Consider the following 18594-nt stretch of genomic DNA (forward strand, 5'->3'; position numbering starts at 1 on the left):
GAGGCAGGTACTAAATTTCTAATTTGTGACGGCACAGACGAGCACTTGACCTTTTATGTAGATTTTTTAAAGACAGAAATAATTTCATAGGGTAAACAGTCAAATATGTAGGTTATAAGCTTGATCATTTCCACTCAAAATAAGCTGTTTCTGCTGTGTTCAGATCTGGTAATAACTGATGATGTGCATCCCCAGTTTTTCAGAGATATTTTGGAATGTGAATTGGGACACAGGTTATAGTATTTTTTCATTTAACTTTATAATAATATATAATTTCTTTTCCTCCTTGTCTTTCTAGGTCTGGTTATTTTTTACATATTTCTAGTAGGTTTTTACGCTTTTCAGGTTTAATCCCCTGTTGTCTCAGCTATACAATAGTAAGATGCAAAAGCTGTGTAGGAGAGGAAAGGACAGAAAAGAAGGCAGGTTAACTTACTGCTTTTAAAACAGACTGTCTTCTAAGACACAAAACCTGACACTGTTAAAAAAAGTACAAGTGTTCTGTACCATCCAGCACCTATTTTATTGACAAGAAACACCAAAGGGTATTTTACTCTGAGAAATAAAATTAAAAAAAAATAAATAAAGATCCTTTGATGTTTAAAATAAAGTCTTCAGCCGAAAAAAAGAAAATATTTTGCTTCTTGAAAAAGACACGTTGCTGTGAGAGGCAGTCACCTGCCCGCTGCCCAAAACGCCTACAGTTTCCTAAAATAACAACAAAAGGCTTTCAGCACTGAAACTCTTAAAGCACAGAGAGTCAAACCCAGAAAATATCACGTGGTTTACTCACTGCAGTGGGTAGTTAAAACCATTCAGCATTTTAAAGGCTATGAAACAAAAAAAAATATTAAAAGAAGACAACAGGCAGACGTTGGGTTTTACCAATTTTATTTCTAGACTTTAGTTTTTTTTTTGTTGCTGGAAACTTGTCTGTTACAGGTCTGTCGGTGAAAATGTGCATTTCAGACCAGTGATGCCAATAAGTACAATATAAAAAAAAAAAATGTACAAATCTGAATTGCTTTGCTTACTACAGATTGTTATAATAACGTGACAAATAAAGCATCTCTGTTGGCACGTGAACCCACTTTAATCTGGATTTGGCCTTTTTAAGTACATAAGAATATTTTAAAAAGAAACTTGCAGTACACACTGCCACTCAGTGTAATAACATAATATAACCCCACAAGCACTAACTCGACAGTATCAGGTTTGGTTCAGAGACACAGAGATGCCACGAACAGAAGTGTTTTATGAGGTAAGCAGTAAGAAATGTTCCTGAAATTTGGACAGAATGTATCCAGTCCTCCTGGGTCCTGCGACTGCTAGTAGCATTGCAATGCTTTATTTATGCACTATGTAGGATCTTAACTGCATTTGCCTCAAAATGAGTTCTAATTCTGTTTTGGTTTAGCAGCATACAGGCAACAGCTAGATTATTCTTCAGCATACAACTCTGTTAGCTGGCTTATTTATGAGATTTACAGGCTTTTTAAATTAGCATTATGCCTATAATTAAAAAAAAAAAAAAACAAAACGAAACAAACAAACAAAAAAAAAACCTCCCTAGTATATCATAACAGATTAAACACACAAAATACTTAGAGTTCCAGAAGATAACCTATCATACCAAATGATGTGTCCCAGCCGAGGGGAAACCACATCAGGTGGCACACAAGAGTTATATTATAATGCACCTTTCATATATCAATGTGGCTAATAACACAGCTCAAAACTACTATGATAATAAACCCCAGATCAGACAAGGAATCCAGCTTTATAAAATGCATAACAAAACAAAACAAAACAAAAAAAAAAAAACCACAACCCTTGACATGACTTGATCTTCTGAAATGTCTGCTGTTTCTTAAATTAATGCAACCTAGTTGCAAATCGCGAGACCCATTCGATGCATTTCCGTTTGCAGTAGAACTATGAGGCACTGTAGGAGCATTAAAACCTGGTCTAGACACGGTTAAAAACTGAAGTATGAGGTATTGTGAAACAGGAACCTTTTTTTTTTTTTTTTGGAATAGAGCAGTAATCACATTAAGTAAAAATTGATCACATAAAAACAAAAAAAAAAAATCTACAAAAAAAAATGATGTCAATAATATAATTTTCTATGAGAAAATTAAAACCTATAACATGGCAGTATATGACATTGTATAACAAAAAAAAGAAAAACTGATCCACAAAATAGCAGCAAAACACAATGACAAAGATACAGAGAAGCAATGTTAATTTTTTTTTCAAACCATGCTGGGAATTTATCCATAGCAGCTCAATAAAAAGGGAGCATCCACTCCTTTTCTTTTCTCTTTTTTCTTTTTTTTTTTAAACTTTTAACTTTTTTTTCTTTTTTTCCTTTTTTTTTGTTCCTTTTTTGTTTTTTGCTGTTTTGTTGGGTTTTTTTGTTTTTTGTTTTTTTTTTTTTTACAATCAACACCTTAGCGGCAGTTTTCTCACATACAGTTCACCATCACATTCTCCTCGAGCATCAACTTCAACAGCTATGTCCACGTCCCTTCAGCTACTTTCTAAAATAATAATAAAAAGATACATAGCCAAGATGTGCAAATTTTCTATTTGTAGCTAAATTTAAAAAAAAAAAAAAAATGGGGCATATACTGGTATAAAAACTTCTTTCAAGTACTCCAATTTTCATATCTATTAACTATGGCGTTTTTTTCATGGTTAGACTGCTTTTGAAAATGGAAAAGAAGGGGCCAAATGCACTGCTTGGTTTGGGGTTTGTTCTTTGAAGCGTGTCCTTTTTGCTTTAATAAGCTTGTGTTAAAACTGCAACATCAAGGGTAGAAAGATTTCATTTTTTTTTTTTTTTTAAAAACAAAAGGGGCGATTGCATTAATTTACAAATCATACTGGCCTTACGAACATCCTCTGCAATAAATATTCTTTTTAGCCTTAACTATAAATTATATATTTTAGTGTTTAAAAACCTTCAGTTGTAAAACATCTAGCGACAATCCTTAAAACTACGTGTCCTATATGTGAACCTTTAAGGCCCCTAATTTATAAAGATGAGTTGGCACCAAAGGATTCTAAACTTCAGCTTTTCTATAGAAAAGGATAGGAAGATATCCTGGCAATTTGTGAATGCAATTTCTCTCACTGGAACACAACCTTCGGAAAAGAAAATCACTTCTCCTCTAACACCATAGTTAAATGCACTTGCTTTGCAATTCCAAGTTTGCAACAAGCACTTTATATATTTCCAAACCATTCCATTAAAAAAAAAAAAAAATAAAATTCCCACACAATAAAAGAATGTAATTCCTATATCTAATGGACTGAAAGTGCTTTGAATGGAATGGTTTTAGAATATTACAGACAAACAAAATTAAAAAAAAAAAAAAAAGACTGAACTGTGGATTGAACCTGACCATAATTAGGCTGAATATCTGTGGGGTCAGACCAGCATTTTTACACAGGTAACTACAAAAATAGGAAGATTACAAAAATATAATATATTATGTCACTATTTCGGTTTCTCTTTATAATAGGGTACTGTGTGAGTAGTACATTGGCCTTTCCCAACAATGCTCAGCTGGAACCCTACAAATGCCTTATGCACAGGCAATCCACAGGCACAAAAAAAAAAAAAAAAGATTAACATATAATAATGCTGCATACTAACATAGACTAACTTATGGGTTACGTTAACCATTTATAAGGTGAAGAGGATAAAAAAAAACCCTAAGGAAATAAAATAAACATTTACAGATGAATTATAAAGTGACTAAATGCATAAGCAAGCAAGATACAGAAAAGCCTAGAACTGCGTTAAAGCTATGCTTTTTAAAGAAAAAGAATATTTCATTTACTATCTAAAAAAAAAAAAAAAAAACCCTCTTCTACTTTAAAAATGGTTGGTTGGTTGGTTTTATATGTAAGAAATCAAATCTAATACCTCCCCTGGAGACATTTTGTGTGTTAATGCCTATTTTTACAACATACAGACAAGAACACTTTAATATAAAAACTAGTTGATTATTATTGTATAAAATCCTCTATTTTTGTAGCACAAACCCCTGGGGGTAATGCAAATACTATTTTTTTCTTTTTTTTAAGACAGTTTTTGGGGTACTTTTTGTTTTATTTTGTTTGTTTGAAGTCACAGATGGAAGGGAGACAGAGCAAGAAAAAAATATAACAAGAACTGGTTTTCCCTTCTGGTATAAAAATGTCCTGGAGAAAAGGGTTTCTGGGGGGGAGATCCTGACGCCGATTCCTTCTCAGATGCCCTTTCTTTTGTCTACTTTTCTTGCCAAGCAAATCCATTAGAAGTCCTCTTAAATGTTCACATCTCGCACATCAGTGGGTGTGCAGGAAAGATCTGCTTCGTCCTCTACAGTCTTTGTTTCTGAAGATACGTTGTGCTGCTGTGCCTGACGTAGACTGGATTCAAGGAGGGATTCGATCTGTTCTTGGCAGGCTCGTAAACAATCCTAGAGGAGGTCGAATGGAAGGAGAGAAAGACCCAAGAGTCCTTTAGAAACACAGTAAGGTCACAGACTAAACAGCATTTCTTGAAAAAAAGGGCGAGAGGAATCTCATCAGGTGATCTAGGGGAGCTGCAGGCCGAGAGGAGGGCGGGAAGAGCAGGAGGAACACCAAACAGGGAAAGGATTGGACGAGCCACACCATTTCCTGCAGGGTGCCAGCCTGGATTGAGGCTTCAGCAATTGACTCTTGCCATGAGCTGTGGATGGAATGGCCATGGGGAGCATCCCCATGGACACACCATCACTGCCCTGGGGCTGTTTAGGCTCAGCTCACAGAGCTGGATGTGGTGGATGCCCCACTACACTGACACGTGTTTCAACCAAGCTGGGCAGGACCACAGGAAGATGATGGACCTTTTCTGCCCGTTCTCTAAAGGTCCACTGGTCCTAAAACTGTGCTTTCTGCCTTTACCCCAGAAATGCTTTGGCAGTGCACTCTACTAGAAATGATGGTCGTAAGCAGGGATTATTCTCTCAGGCTGAGTTCCAGTGATATGAAGTTCTTAGATAGAAGGGCCATATATATATTTGGATATACGTGCCCAAAGGTTCCTGCCAACTGCTGCCGTGTCCAGCAGTGGGCAGCTCAGCTTGGCTGATCCTTTCCTGGCTCTGAAAGCATCTGTACCTCCAGAACAATGTGACCCCAAAATGGAGAGATCTTTCAGGAACACCACTAAACTCCTCCATAACCTTTCACTCCCAGCTGCAGCCAAGCTTTCTGTTGGCTACCACGTTCACCTTGACATCTCAGACAGGGTGAGATCTTTTTTCCCCTCGCTTCCAAAGCATTTTCTCAGAGCTGGATACGCACAAAAATCCTCCTGAGCCTTCAGGAGGGTGCAAGGGCCTCGTTGCTTTCACAGACTTCGCTGTGAACTAAAAGCACAAAGCACCAAGGAGGATCATGTCTACGGTGGGGCAAGGTAACTTCCCCCAGGCACTAAACCATTCCACGAGTAGTTAGATCTAAATCACAGCAATTAGAACTGGAGAAGGCCTAGCCAGTCCAACTTTCTGCAAGCTATGGAGCCATGTACATCCACTGGAATGACACAGGAACGGTGCCTTACGCAGGCAAAACAATCCCACAACGTTCTGCCAAAACTCCCCCGGCCAGCTGTTTACTCCTATCTTTACAACAAACATCGCAGGCTTTTTCCCCCCAACATATTTAACTCTGTGCATTAAGGACTTTTGAAGTTTCCTTTCAGCATTGCCTTTTCTGATTTAACCTATGACATGTGTTAGCCCTGGCGGTGAACCCAGTCTTCCATGATAAATTGCCGTCAAAAGTGTTAGGATGTGCATGACTGAGAATGAATGTTGTTTTCCTGAGAGGGTGACCTGCCTGCTGTTTTCTTTATTTCCCAGTTTCAATTCTGCCTTCATTCAGAGGCTTCTTGTGTGATCTACCAGCTTTTCACTGATTCCACTACCACAAGAATCTCCTCTGCCACCAATAAGGGCACATGGCATTTGGGGTAAAATAAGATTAGAAACCCAAGCAAACAATTCTCTGCAAGTCCTTTCTGAGAGAGAGGGAGGTTAATCCTACCTCTAAGCAGATCAGACCATCAGTTACAGCTCACTGAAAACACATAACCTATGACCTTTCCTGGTTTAAACCCTAGTGTAATATTTCCTCTTGACAGAGACACACAGCGTTTTAAATGACAAAAAGAAACGCCTCATATCCTAAAGTCATCATGCCTTTGGCTCCTGCATACCTCTGGCCTCCACAATAAGGTCTCTGTGAAGTCCTTTTTCCCCCCCTCCTCCAGATATGATGGATCAATCCTGACTGTAAACCCCTCGTCCTGTACCACGTCCCTCAGTCACACTTGGAATTAGATGTGTTAAAGAGGAGCACACCAATACAGGTTTTAGGTATTTCTGGTTTTACGAATCCAGGCACTTCTGAGGGTAATTCTGTTTTAACAAGGTGGCATGTTCAGCGTTCCAAACTGGAAGGAAATTTATGTTCAAAGCAAAATGAACCCTTTTGGGTTTGGGGTGGTGGTTTGTTTTTTTGTTTTTTGTTTTTTTGGTGTTTTTTTGTTTGTTTTTTGTTTGGTTTTTTTTGTTGTTTTTTTTTTTGTTTTGTTTTGTTTTGTTTTGTTTTTTTTTGGTGGGGGGAGTGGATTGTCTGCTGAGTTTTGATGGGAATTTTGTGTTTTGTTTTGGGTTTTTTTTTTATCCTAACCATTTGCATAGAGCATGTTTGAGCTCTGAAAACTAAAACCATTCAAAAGAATTTCTATAAATACCTATTCTTCTCCCTCTGGAGTCCAGTTATGAATAGTTGCATGGGACTATGTAATTTAAAGGTACTTTTTCACCACAGAATTTTTTTTCCTTTGAAATTCTCAAGAGTGCAGCATGTCGTAACTGTATTTTTTTTTAAACTTAATCTTTACAATTTATTACAAACAGACTGTTTGAAGCTACAGCTGAATGAGAACTATTTTTTTAATGTTTTAGGCATTTTGTTCATTTCTTATTCACATGACTATTAGATAAATAGTTTGCCTGCAGGAATGCATTAGAGCTAGCAAAAATACCTGCAAAATATAAAATTCGGTATGGGCAACCTCAGCAAAGCTGTTTTCATTCTCAGTGCTTCTCAGCACTGAAAAGCAAATACAGAACTTGTGCATTACTCTGATAACTTCTCCCAACAACTTTTCTGCTTCACTACCCAAATTTTCAATGCCCACAGTTTGTTCAAGGTCATAAACCCTTCCTGGATTAATTAAGCTCCTCAGTGAAAAAAAACAAACAAACAAACAAAAAACAACAAACTTGCTGGCTTAACTGATGTGGTGAAATACCTTCAAGACACAGTAGACAGACTCTGGGGTCAGATAGTAAAGGCAACAAACAACAACAACAAAAAAAGAAACTGCTTGGAAATCCTTTGTTACTGCCTGACCCGTCCTGGATAACAAGCACATGTTTGAAGGTGCCTCTGAGAAGGGGCAGGCAGGAGACGAATTCCAATGTACTAACAGACAGCTTGGAGACCCAATCTAATCTAGTTTAGCGAATTTCTGGCCTGGAAATGAATGTCAGGTAAAATTCCATCCGTTCGGATGATGGGGTCAAGAACAGAATGATGGAAGACAGCCCAAGACTTCTAATTGTGATTATCTGGCTTCTAATTACCCCTGATCAAAGGCAAAATGGGAAATTGGACTCCTACCAACGTAAACATGAACCATAAAGGAATTCCAATCAGGTGATATTCGTTTTACTTCAGATTCAGCTTTCCCTGAGACTAAAGGTAAAAAAGTGTAATTATGTAACCTGAAATCCAACAGACCTGCTGCTCCAGCTAACAGATAATCAGGATCTTAATATTTCAAGGCAATCCAATATAATAAAGCTTGTTCACTTGTGAAGCCTGACGAGGGGGAACCATCACTGGGGAACAGCACAGTTCACACACATGCTACTGAAACAGGGCAATAGGAATGGCATTTGATACCACGGATTGCACAGATAATGGGAAAGTCTCTCTGCAGGGGAATCATGTTGGGTATGAAACCACCAGATTTCTCTGCTCAGAGGAGCTGCAGTGAAAGTTGCTGTTCCCTTGTTCCATTACAACAGTATAGGTACACGCACATATATAATTTTATGATGCTGATTTTCCGTAGCATCCCATACAAAAATGCTTACTCCTACCTCTAACTGCTCTAACACATGCAGATATTTAGCACTGAAAGCTGCAGGGGAGTTGCTTCCTTTTAAAGCCTTTAACTAAGCTCAGGTCAGACTGTGGCCTTGCACTGACTGCGGACAATAAAAAATGAAATAAGCAAAAAATTCGCTTTCTTGCTAAAACAACCCTCGTTTTCTTTTTAAAGGGCTCTTGTCATCAGCTAAGTCAAGTCACATGAGGACATGCTGTTGTTCTCCAAGATGTGAGAGAATCTACTTCAATGCTCTGTATCAGGAGTGATTAAACAACGTTGTTTGAATCAAAATACTGTCTGAACAGATAGCAATCCTAGTATTTTCCCTCGGTACCTGCTTCAAACATCTCACACTGGACAGTGGCCAACCATGCACTGAAATATCTGCATTGTTCGCTGAAAGCATTACACGTACATACCAAACTGAGCAGTGCATTATTTCAGCATTTCAAGTTCTCAGAGTATTTCACATTTCAGCACTAATGTATTACTGCTTTAGCCACAGTAATACAAATGACAAAAATAACATGCTCAATGCCGAGGCACTGTTAAGGTGATCAAAATGATAAGCTGAGAAATCGTATTTTTCAGCAATTGTTTCACAGAGTCTATCAAAGGTAAAATAATTCTTTTGTGAGTATTCAGTTATGATGCATTCATCTTTCCAGAAATCACTCAGTCCTGCCAACAAAGTCCCGTTATACAAACCTAGTTTTGCAGTGGCTGGACCGGTACAGTTCTCTATGCACTTAAAATTATTAACATGTAAAATAATTGAACAGCATCTCAAAGATTCTGCCGCTAACCACAGAGTTGTCTTTATTTGACTCATTGTCCAGCGCTTGGAGACCTCACAAGAACCTTTTTAAAGCATCTATTTATTGGTCTTCCACATTGTTACAAAACAAAGCTCAACTCTGCCCCAACTTCACACACCATTATGACATGGATCATTGACTTTAGGTCTTCCTTGTAGGCTCCCTTCCTGGCCCATTCACTCATGAAAGGTTTATTGCTCACTAGTTACTGATGTGCATCTCCTGGAAGCTGCAGGGCAAAATGAGAGTCCTGTGAGGACCATCTACCTTGTCAGAAAGTCGTGGGACAAGCATTTGTTCCAAAAAGGAATTCAATACCAGCTACTGTGCAGGTCTAGCACGTAATAAACCAAATTAGATCATTAGAACTCTTTTAAGAAGGGCTTTTTCACACCACTTGGCACAATAAAAGGCCTCGAGAATGGTCAAAGATAAGGTCAGAGATACCACGAGGTCTCAGTAACTATTTCCTCGTCTCATTCTCCAAGTTTTGTTTTACACAGACTCCTGGTTTAATTACCCACAGCCAAACAGCCCCTGCAAGGTCCTAAATGGATGCAGGGCTTTGTCAGATAACACCTCTCACACACATTAGAGCTGGATGTGGCACTGCAGCAGCGTAATCACAGATTATTAATGGATATAATGACAACCAAATAACCAGGATGGGCACAAGAGAACACATTCAAAAACCCCACTCTGTGGTTTGTCTTTTATCAAGATTTACTGTCAGATTAGCTACTATGCAGCGAGCGGGGGGGGGGGGGGGGGGGGGGGGGAGGTTCATTCTTAAAAAAACAGGAGATCAACCAAGAGAAAGAGTCACTTACCGGATCACATTTGATAACTTGTGATAGGAAATGTGTGAGGCATTGATAGGAGAGGAAAGTGTTAGTGTTCCCCAGATGCAGGCCTTGCACAGCTGCTACCACACTGCCAGCTGCGATCATGGAAGGTGGGTTTGAAATAAATTTAATATCTGTATGAAGAAAGGAGAGAAAACAAAAAAAAAAAAAGAGAAAAAAAAAAAAGACTGAAATGATTGCTTTAGGAGAAGCCTGTCCATACACATACACTCTTTCTACCAGCATGGCTTTCAGCTGCCAACTATTGCATCCCAAAAGGCAGGGAAAACTGGGAGCAGAAAGGTGCCTCCTGCTCCCAGCTGTTACAGGTCCGAACCTGTAAACACTTATCCACATGAGCAACGGTAGTGCCGTGAGTAGCCCTTCCCAGCACTCCCCCTGGGAGGCCATTCATCACTTGGAGGTATTTTTATCATAAGCAGGGCCCCCATTCTTCAAATGTTAAAATGCTTTGCTCATGTGGATAATGCCACTGGGGTCAATGGCACTATCCATCTGAGAAATCCCGTTCCCGTTGGGAAGCGTTTCGCGGGATCAGACCCGAGGTGCACTCTCATAACGAGTCCTCGGGCCCTTTAAAGCAGAAACCTTTGCACTGACATTCAAAAGGAATATTGCTTTAATGAACAACAACATCAACCAAAAGAAAGAGAAGAGAAAGACTGCTTAACCCTGTCAGGAGGCAGATAATCCATATTTAAATTACGGTTTCATCTTAAAAATGCTTTGTCTCAAGCTAGTCTCTTGTCAGTGGCTGCCATCCATCCTGGCAACAGGGATTTAATGTAAATGTGGCATAACTAAGTGACGGGGGTCCCAAGAATTGGCGGACAATCAGTTACATTCTGATGTGACACCATGCTGACAAGAGGCTGGGCCCCCTTCCAGACTGCATTGCTGTAGGTCTCTCCACAAAGCCACTCCCATGATTCCTTAAGGGGCTATCTCTGCCATTTAGCATGTTTTTCGTTTTGTTGTTTTGTTTTGAGGGTGGTTTGTTTTGTTTGGGTTTTTTTTTAATAATAATAATAATAACCCCCATTTTAATGCTAAGACTCTGCTGAGCAGGAATCTGTTTGATCTGTGGCACTGCACACCTTGGGAGGAGAATCAGAAACAAAGGAAGTAAGTGGCACGAGTAAACGTCCAATTTTGTGAGGGAGTAAGGGAAATGCCACATTGTACACCAGAACCTGAGATACATTCCTTCAGCTTTTATCAGAATACAACTTCCTCTGGGCTGAAAAAATATAAACCATCTGTCAAACCCTTGAATGAAATCAAAGGCATGGACAGCTTAGAGGGCTCAGTGGAACAGTTTAAGTATTAAATCATGCATCTCCTTTATTATGATAAAATAACTTTTGTGTCAGTGTTTTACCAGTGAAACTAAAGACTTCAGGACTCCATGAAAGTCCTGGCTCTGAGTCTATTCAGACACCTCTGGCACTCCATTGTGGCCCTGACCAATACCCACCTTCAAAGGGGCATTTTCGCCCAGCGCTCTACGAACCTCCAAAATTACAACTGACACGGTGAATTCTGGCCAGACTTTTGTGATGCAGTGCCAGGGAAAAGGCAAGCTCGACCTAAAGTCATCTCATTTTGTGTTACCGTGCTTAAGATAAATTTAGTTTATCCCCTTTTCCTAATCTGCCCCATTTCCGGGCAGGTGTAAACACACCCAGCTTCTAGCAAGTTGCTGTCATTCCCAAAAACCAAAGCGGTCCAGGCTGCTTAGTGACAACTGTACACATTCCAAAGGCAGTCCCTAACCGGAATTCTGACACACAGCTGCAGGTAGACTTCAGAAATGGGGCATTTCAGTAGGCAAGCAGGAATCCCACCGAGATGGGGTTGCAGCACGTTCACGACACTATTTACCGAGCTCCACAAACAGAACATGACCAAAATGTGTCAGTTTAATGAGTTCTGTCCTGACAGGACCACGTTTGGGATTAATATTTGCGTTCTTCTTTTAAATGGAGCAGTAAACAAGAACATGAATTCATAGTCACACCCTCATTCTTTCCAAGGTGGAAAAGTGATAATGAAGTTTAAATGACCAGTTTGTGTCTGTCCCTATAACCACTCCAGACAAGCAGCATGGACTGCCTTTTTGTTGCAACTCAACAAGGAATTATTTGTGGCAGAGGCCACTAATTTCAGCATATTAATCAGGGGGCCCCTCTCGCCTGTAATTGGATGCCCCCAAGTGAAGAGTGTGGCATCATTGTCAGCCTCCATCGCCTCATCTTGCGCTATTGAGCGCTCAGGAACAAGGGGGCTTCGGTGAGATGAATTAGACCTGACACAGCCACAATGGGGTAGGGGGCCCCATCAATTGAAGCACACATCCCCAGTAGCCTATCTGAGACTTCATCCAAAAAGAATAAACAACTTCAGCGTTGTTAAAAAGAGAGAGAGAGAGAGAGAGAGGAGGGGGAGGAGAGAGAAGAATGCCAGCCACCCTGAAGGGAGGACAAAGCAGGCATATAGGCGCTGCAGCGCTTTAAAAAAAATTCCTAACAAGGCGAGTCACCCCTTTTCCTTTTTAAATGGAGCAGCAATTCCATCCGTCTGGAGAGCTGGGGGCTATGAATGAAAATCTTTTCATTGAGGCAAATCAAAACTGCGAACATAAATCACTTGCTGCAAGATGCAACAGGTTCCAACTGGTCACATACCTTGAGACTTCCAATTTTATAAAGGCCGGAGAATAGGAGGATTGTAACGCGCTTGTTTCAAAGGGGGGACCTTTCTTTCTCCCTCAGAGAGGAGCGAAGCAATGACAATAATAATAGCAATAATAATAATAATAAAGAGGAGCCTGGTATGTTTTGATAACCAGAGGAACATAATGAAATGCTGAAACTCCAATATTTGTTGCTATTCATTGTTATACTTGTATAGAGCTGCAGTTCTCCCTCAACACTGGTCTTAACTTGGGCCAAAAGAGGCCTGCTTCCTTTTGAGCTCTCCCTGCCTTGCTCGGCCATGCCAAAGCCCCATTCATTAAGCTCAATTATGTGTTAACTTCAAACAACCCCTGGTAATTTTTTTTCTTTTTTTTTTTCTTTTTTTTTTTTTTTGCTTTTTCTCCCAAACCTACCACAGCACAAAGACATCCTTTGGTGAAAATGGATTTTTCAAAACCAAACCAAATCAAACAAATCCACTTCTACTAGCCAGACAACTGAAGAGGGAGCTTAAAAGGAATTCCCCTCAACTTCACCTTGCAGCGTAACCTTCTCTTTCTGGAGCAAACACATACAGCACTCATCTGCAAACACTTCCACAGCCTTCACCTTGTTAAGCCAACTGGCCAAGGCTTTATTTTCTAAGCAAGCATTGTTCTGCAGTCTCTTCTTAGGAGAACCTCCTTTACAGAAGAGGACACAGGCAAAGGATAGACTCGCACTTGCCCCTGAGGCCACTTAAGCGAGTGTCAGTGTTTCCAGTGGACTTTGGATTGGGCCCCACAGCATCCAGGCAGCACAACGCGTTTGCAGTCCATCTCGGCTCATTTTGGCAAGGGGAAACACAACACGACCCAGCAACAGCAAAGCAAAGTCCAGATGCTGCTTAAGCCACATGTGATCTTCACTAGCCAACAAAGAAGGCATGAGGAAAGCAAAAAGGTAAGAGGAATTCCTGACATCCAAAAATAACAGTTAAAACCACAGAGCCTGGTGGCAGCCTTCCTGAGCGCTGCTTCCCCAGGCAATACTCCCAGCTTCAGTAGGGAGCTGAAGAAGGCCCCAACTCTGGTGAGCTCAGCACTGGTTTTTTTTTTTTTTTTTTTGTAAAAAGCTAAGTAAAACTCCCAGAACATGGTTCTCATTTACTGATCCATTCTCCAGCTGTGGTGTGTAGCAATGTTAAATAAGGGCTCTGGATGTGCTTCCTAAAAGAAACATAACAACACCGACAGTAGATCAAAGTACTGGACTCTTAGCGAGTCTCCAACCTTTGAACTACCCTTGTTTTCATCCCTGTCATTGCCAACACAACAACCTAGGTTAAACATCCCCATATCCAAAGGGGAAGCCAGGTAGCTGCTCCTTTTAGCTAAAGGCTGAGGAAGCTTCACACTTAGCAAATCCCGCCTTCAGAGTCGCTGCAGCCTTATCTGGCAGGACCTGGTAGAGTTACATTTGAGAGTTACACGGAGAGTTACAATTGATTTTCCCAAAATGCCGCTGCCTTGTGGTTTGAAGGCTGTTTGGAGGTTGCGGTGCTCCTAACACCGAGCATTATTCCAGGCAATCTAACCTGTTATGCTGATGTTAGGGCCAAGATGAAGAGCAATGCCAGCGTTTATAAATTTCTCTTTTATGGCTCGGTCGTTCTATCTTTAGGCCTTGCAGTAAGGGCAAGGACTCCGTGAAATAAATTTTGGTGGGTTTTGGATTTTTTGGTGGTTTGTTTTTTTTTTTTCTCCTTCTGAGTGCCTACAATCATTCTTCCATCATTTCATACAAGGAAACTACGCAGCATTAATTTGCGCCGCTGGCCACGCGTCTCCCACCGAGGTTTTTCCAGAGTGTGGATACCAACTCGGCATCTCTGGAGGCCCGGCCCTGCTCATGGCTCCAGCACAGCACGTGGTCAGGAGGGTGCAGATGGCAGCGGCTCGGTCCCGTGCCAGGAAAGCCTCTGTGCCGCGTGGCCCTCCTCCAATCCACCAGCCACCGAGAGGGGAGGGGGGGGGGAAGAGGCAACTTGAAGAGGGAAGTTTTAAAACCCCCCGCGCGGAGCTATTCACAGGCAAAAAAAAAAAATCTCCCTGCCCGCCTTTAAAAACTGTCTCAAGAATGAATTCACACGCGGGGAGGGATTCCCCGTAAGCCTTTTGCAGCCCCCCGCATCAACCCGGTGTGTGCGGGAGGGCGAAGAAATCCTGCCACGCTGAGAGGGGGCAGGGGGAGGGTGGGGGGTCCTTCTCCCTCCCTGACAACAAGCACAAACTCCAAAAGCTCAGAAGGCGAAATATCTTCTGGAACAACAACAAAAAAACCAAACTTACCTCTGGCAAAGTAAATCCACCTTCTGCAAACAAGGGGCAATAATCGGGGCTTAAACTACCTCCCCGCAGCTCTGGCGAGCGCGCCTTAGACCACGGCTACGGGAAGCTTTACAAGGCGGGGGGTGGGCGCGGGTCGGGGAAGCAAAACACGCTTTGCGGGACGTGCAGGGCTCATACCTGTAGCGCACAGAGCCACAAAAGTCTGAGCATGTTTACGGATGATCTGCTTGGTGTCCTCTGCCAGAGGCATTTTAGTGAGGAAATGTTCAATGAAATCGTGGGGGGTCATTGCGGCCAGATTCCATTTCAGCTTATTCACCAGCAGCAGCTCCATTTGCTGCAAAGAGAAAGAGGGAGGGGAAAAGGAGGGGGGGGGGGAGGGAAGGAGAGAAGAGGAAGGGGAAGAAGAGGGGGGAGAGCGTGGTTAGAGAGCCGCTCGCACACGGGCGCACCGCGGCGGGGCCGGGCGGCTCCCGGCCGGGCTTGGCAGGGCAGAGCTTTCCCCGGGGGAAGAAGGAAAGCGGGATGCGGGTGTTTTTTGGGGGGTCCCCCCAGGCGGGGCCGGGGGCTCCGGGCCGCCGCACCCCCGAGCGGGGCCACCAGGGGGAGCCCGCGGGCCGCCCACGGGGCCGGGGGAGCGCGGGGGGGTCCCGGTCCCTATCCCGGCCCCATCCCCGTCCCGCTCCCTATCCCAGCCCTCCCGAGCCTCCGCAGCGGCCACACCGCCAGCAGCGGGGCTTCCGAATACACCGTCTTGGCCTGTGTGGTTGTGTTCTTTCTTTTCCTTTTTTTTTTTTTTTTTGGTTCTTTTTTAATGTTTGTTTCGATTTTGGTGTTGTGTTGGTTTTTTGTGTTTTTTTTTTTTTTATTCTTGAAGTGACTAAACGTCAAATTACCAGTAATTCGTCGGGTCTAATGGAGTTATCTGTATAAATGCACAGTTTTTCTGCGGTCAGAGGAATAGTCTCCTTCATTTTTGAAGCCACAAACATGCAGGTAGCTCCGAGCAGTTGCAACCGGCTCTTCTTGAGGGGTTCAAACGACAAAAATCTGTCCAAGTAATTCATAGCCAAGGGGAAAACTTCCTCTTCGCACTTTTGCTCCTCGCAAACCTGAAAGAAGGAGAGAGATCGTTGAAGAATAATTTAATAGAGGCGAAAGCCAGGCTTGTCCCGCTGCCCTCGCCCTCCCTCCTCCCTCACCCTCAGGCTTTGCAGGGCAAGGTTGAAGGAGACGAGGGGAAAATGCAGTGGGGGAAAATGGATAAATATGGGAAAACCAGCGGCATCAAAGAAAATGAAAGTCACGAGTGACAAAGTGGGGGGAAATGTTGCGTTAGAAACCCGCAGGCGATTCATGGCAAAAAGGGAGGGGGGGTAATCGAAGAGGAGGTCTGTGCCCAGTTTTCCAGCCCCTAGAACAAATTTTTAAAAAGGAAAGAAAACGGAAAGCGGAGGAAAATGCAAACCCCTGTGGTTGGGAACGGGGTGCAGAGCTGGGCTTGGCCCCGGATTTATTTATTTCGCTTTTATTTTTTCATCTAATTTGCCGTTGTGCTGCCGATTCCCCTCTCTGGTCGAGACACAAAGGTGGCGTCCAGCCTCATTTCCCCAGACGTCATCTTTTCAAAAAATATTTAAAAATATTTAAAAAATTATTTGAGCTCTCAAAAAAGGCTGAAAATGAAGCGGCGGGGGTCCTTTACCGAGCCCCGTTCCTCTGGTGCTGCTGGGGGGCTCCAGGGGGGTCCCCCGAAGTGAAATTCACCGCCTCCCTCTCTCGCCCTGCAGCACAGCCGGGCGCGACATTTCCCAGAGCAAGGCAGGGCGCTGCGCTTTCAAAAATTAATTAAAAATACATCGCGGGGGCCCAGGGCTTCCGAAAAGGCATGAAAATGTAGCCCAGCTCCTGGGGCTCCCGCTGGGAGCCCCCCCAGACGTGTCCCGCCAGGGACGAGGCCCTTTCCAACTGGCTTTTCCCAGGCGACCTTGCCGCTCGCCGCCGCAGCACAAGCGTGCCTTTGAGGGGTGACCGCAGCTCCAGCCTCTCTTCGCGCTGAACAAAGAAACTTTCACCCTGCAACTCCCCCCAGAAACGCCGGAGCCCCTCCGGCCGGTCCCCCTGCCCGCAGCCCCAGCGGGGTCCCCCGGCCCCCCGACCTTCCTCCCGCGGCCCCTTCCCCCGCTCCCCCCCGCCACACACACACACACACACCCTTGGCTTTGCTCCCCGGGACTTTCTTCGTTTTTTCTCCCGATTAATAAACACTTTTGCTTTGCAAATAAAAGAACAAAGATGGCGCATAATACTGGCACGGGCAGCCGCTTGCATACGTGTACAAGGATATTAATTTAAAATAAAAAAACCCCCCAGAACACACGGGCTGGCAGGGGCGGGCGCCGCCGGGGGCTGCGGGGCCGGGGCCGCTCCCCGGCGGGCCGGGGGAGCCCCGAGCCGGCTCTGCCCGGAGCTCCCCGCAGCCGGGACCGCCGTGCCCCGACGGCCGGGAAAGGTGCCGGGGCACCCCCAGACCCCCGGGGGCACCGGCAGGGTTGGGGTGCGGGGGGGGTGTTCCGTGTCCGGCGGCGGGGACATGGGGCCGGCGACAGCGGCGGCGGCGACCGTGTCCTCGGGCCGCTTCCCCCCGGTACACGCGGGCGTTTTCGAGGGCAAGACAACGTGTGCCCGCGCCGGGGAACCGATCCCAGGGGACGGGATGGGGGCCGGGGGGGGGCTGGGGGGGGCAGGAGATGGGGGAGCAGCTCCCCGGATTAATTCGTTTCGGTGCCGAAGCTTTGCAAAAGGGAAAATCCCCCGAAAAGATACGAACCTCCAGCATCCAAGTGGCAACTATTTTCCTCATATATGGCAAGATTTCTTTCTGCACGCACTTGAAGTAGGAGACGGAGGGCGAGCAGGTCTCCTCCGCCTTGAGCATTGTCTGCAGCACCCTGTCATTGAGGAGGTTGGCATCCAAGTAGGCTCGTCGGATGGTCTCCACCTCGCAGCACAGCAGCTGATGTTCCATGTCTGCCTCCGTCGCCTCGAGTCAGTTCTCTGCAGCAGGACTGAGTCAGTCGCTCGCTCGCTCTCTCTCTTCCCCTTCCAGGAGTCCCTTGGATGCTGCTTCTGCTACTGCCGCTACAGCCCTCTGGAGGCTGCAAAACTTTCTAACTTCCAACAAAACTCTCCTGTATAGTCCCTGTGACGTTACTGTTGTTAAGCAGAGATCAAAGCACAAGAGAGAATGAGAAAGAGAGAGAGAGAGAGCCAAAAGCAAGGGGCAGAGCCCTAAAGCCATCCCATAGGCTTCAAGTCCTTCCCCTTTGCCTAGCTTATAGAGAGCCGGGGTTTAATGCAAATGAGACAAGGGCTCGCTTTCTTCAAGGGCAAGGGAGAGGTGGGGGAAACCCAAATTGTCTCTTCAGTGGATCATGCATAATTTTAAAAATGGAGCGAGTTCTGCACTGGGAGCCAAATGATGAATGGGGCTAAGGCCACACACAGACACCAGGGAGGGAAATACAAGGAGACTCGGTATTATTTTACGGGGGCGCCGGGGAGGGGAGCGGAGCAGTTACCAGTGCGTTGCTGTTTGTTATAAATTTATTAGTATTATTATTGCTGTCACCGACGTGTACCTGCCAT

At 44.0% G+C, this 18594-nt stretch overlaps 1 protein-coding gene across 2 annotated transcripts; it reads right to left on the reverse strand.

The window, feature by feature from the left end:
- Positions 1-874: 874 nt before the first annotated feature.
- CCND1 (cyclin D1) lies at positions 875-18254 on the reverse strand. Of its 2 annotated transcripts, none has more exons than XM_032690214.1 (5): positions 17777-18254; positions 15843-16058; positions 15124-15283; positions 9882-10030; positions 875-4475 (listed from the first exon to the last, which is right to left on the reverse strand). In XM_032690214.1, the coding sequence occupies exons 1-5, from the start codon at positions 17972-17974 to the stop codon at positions 4320-4322; spliced, it is 879 nt and encodes a 292-aa protein (XP_032546105.1). In that variant the 5' UTR covers positions 17975-18254; the 3' UTR covers positions 875-4319. The 2 variants fall into 2 exon arrangements, with proteins under 2 accessions (XP_032546105.1, XP_032546106.1); XM_032690215.1 differs by lacking the exon at positions 17777-18254 and adding an exon at positions 16149-16389.
- Between the last annotated feature and the right edge of the window lie 340 nt (positions 18255-18594).

The sequence above is a fragment of the Chiroxiphia lanceolata genome, chromosome 6 (assembly GCF_009829145.1).
Source record: "Chiroxiphia lanceolata isolate bChiLan1 chromosome 6, bChiLan1.pri, whole genome shotgun sequence".
Classification (NCBI taxonomy): Eukaryota; Metazoa; Chordata; class Aves; order Passeriformes; family Pipridae; genus Chiroxiphia; species Chiroxiphia lanceolata.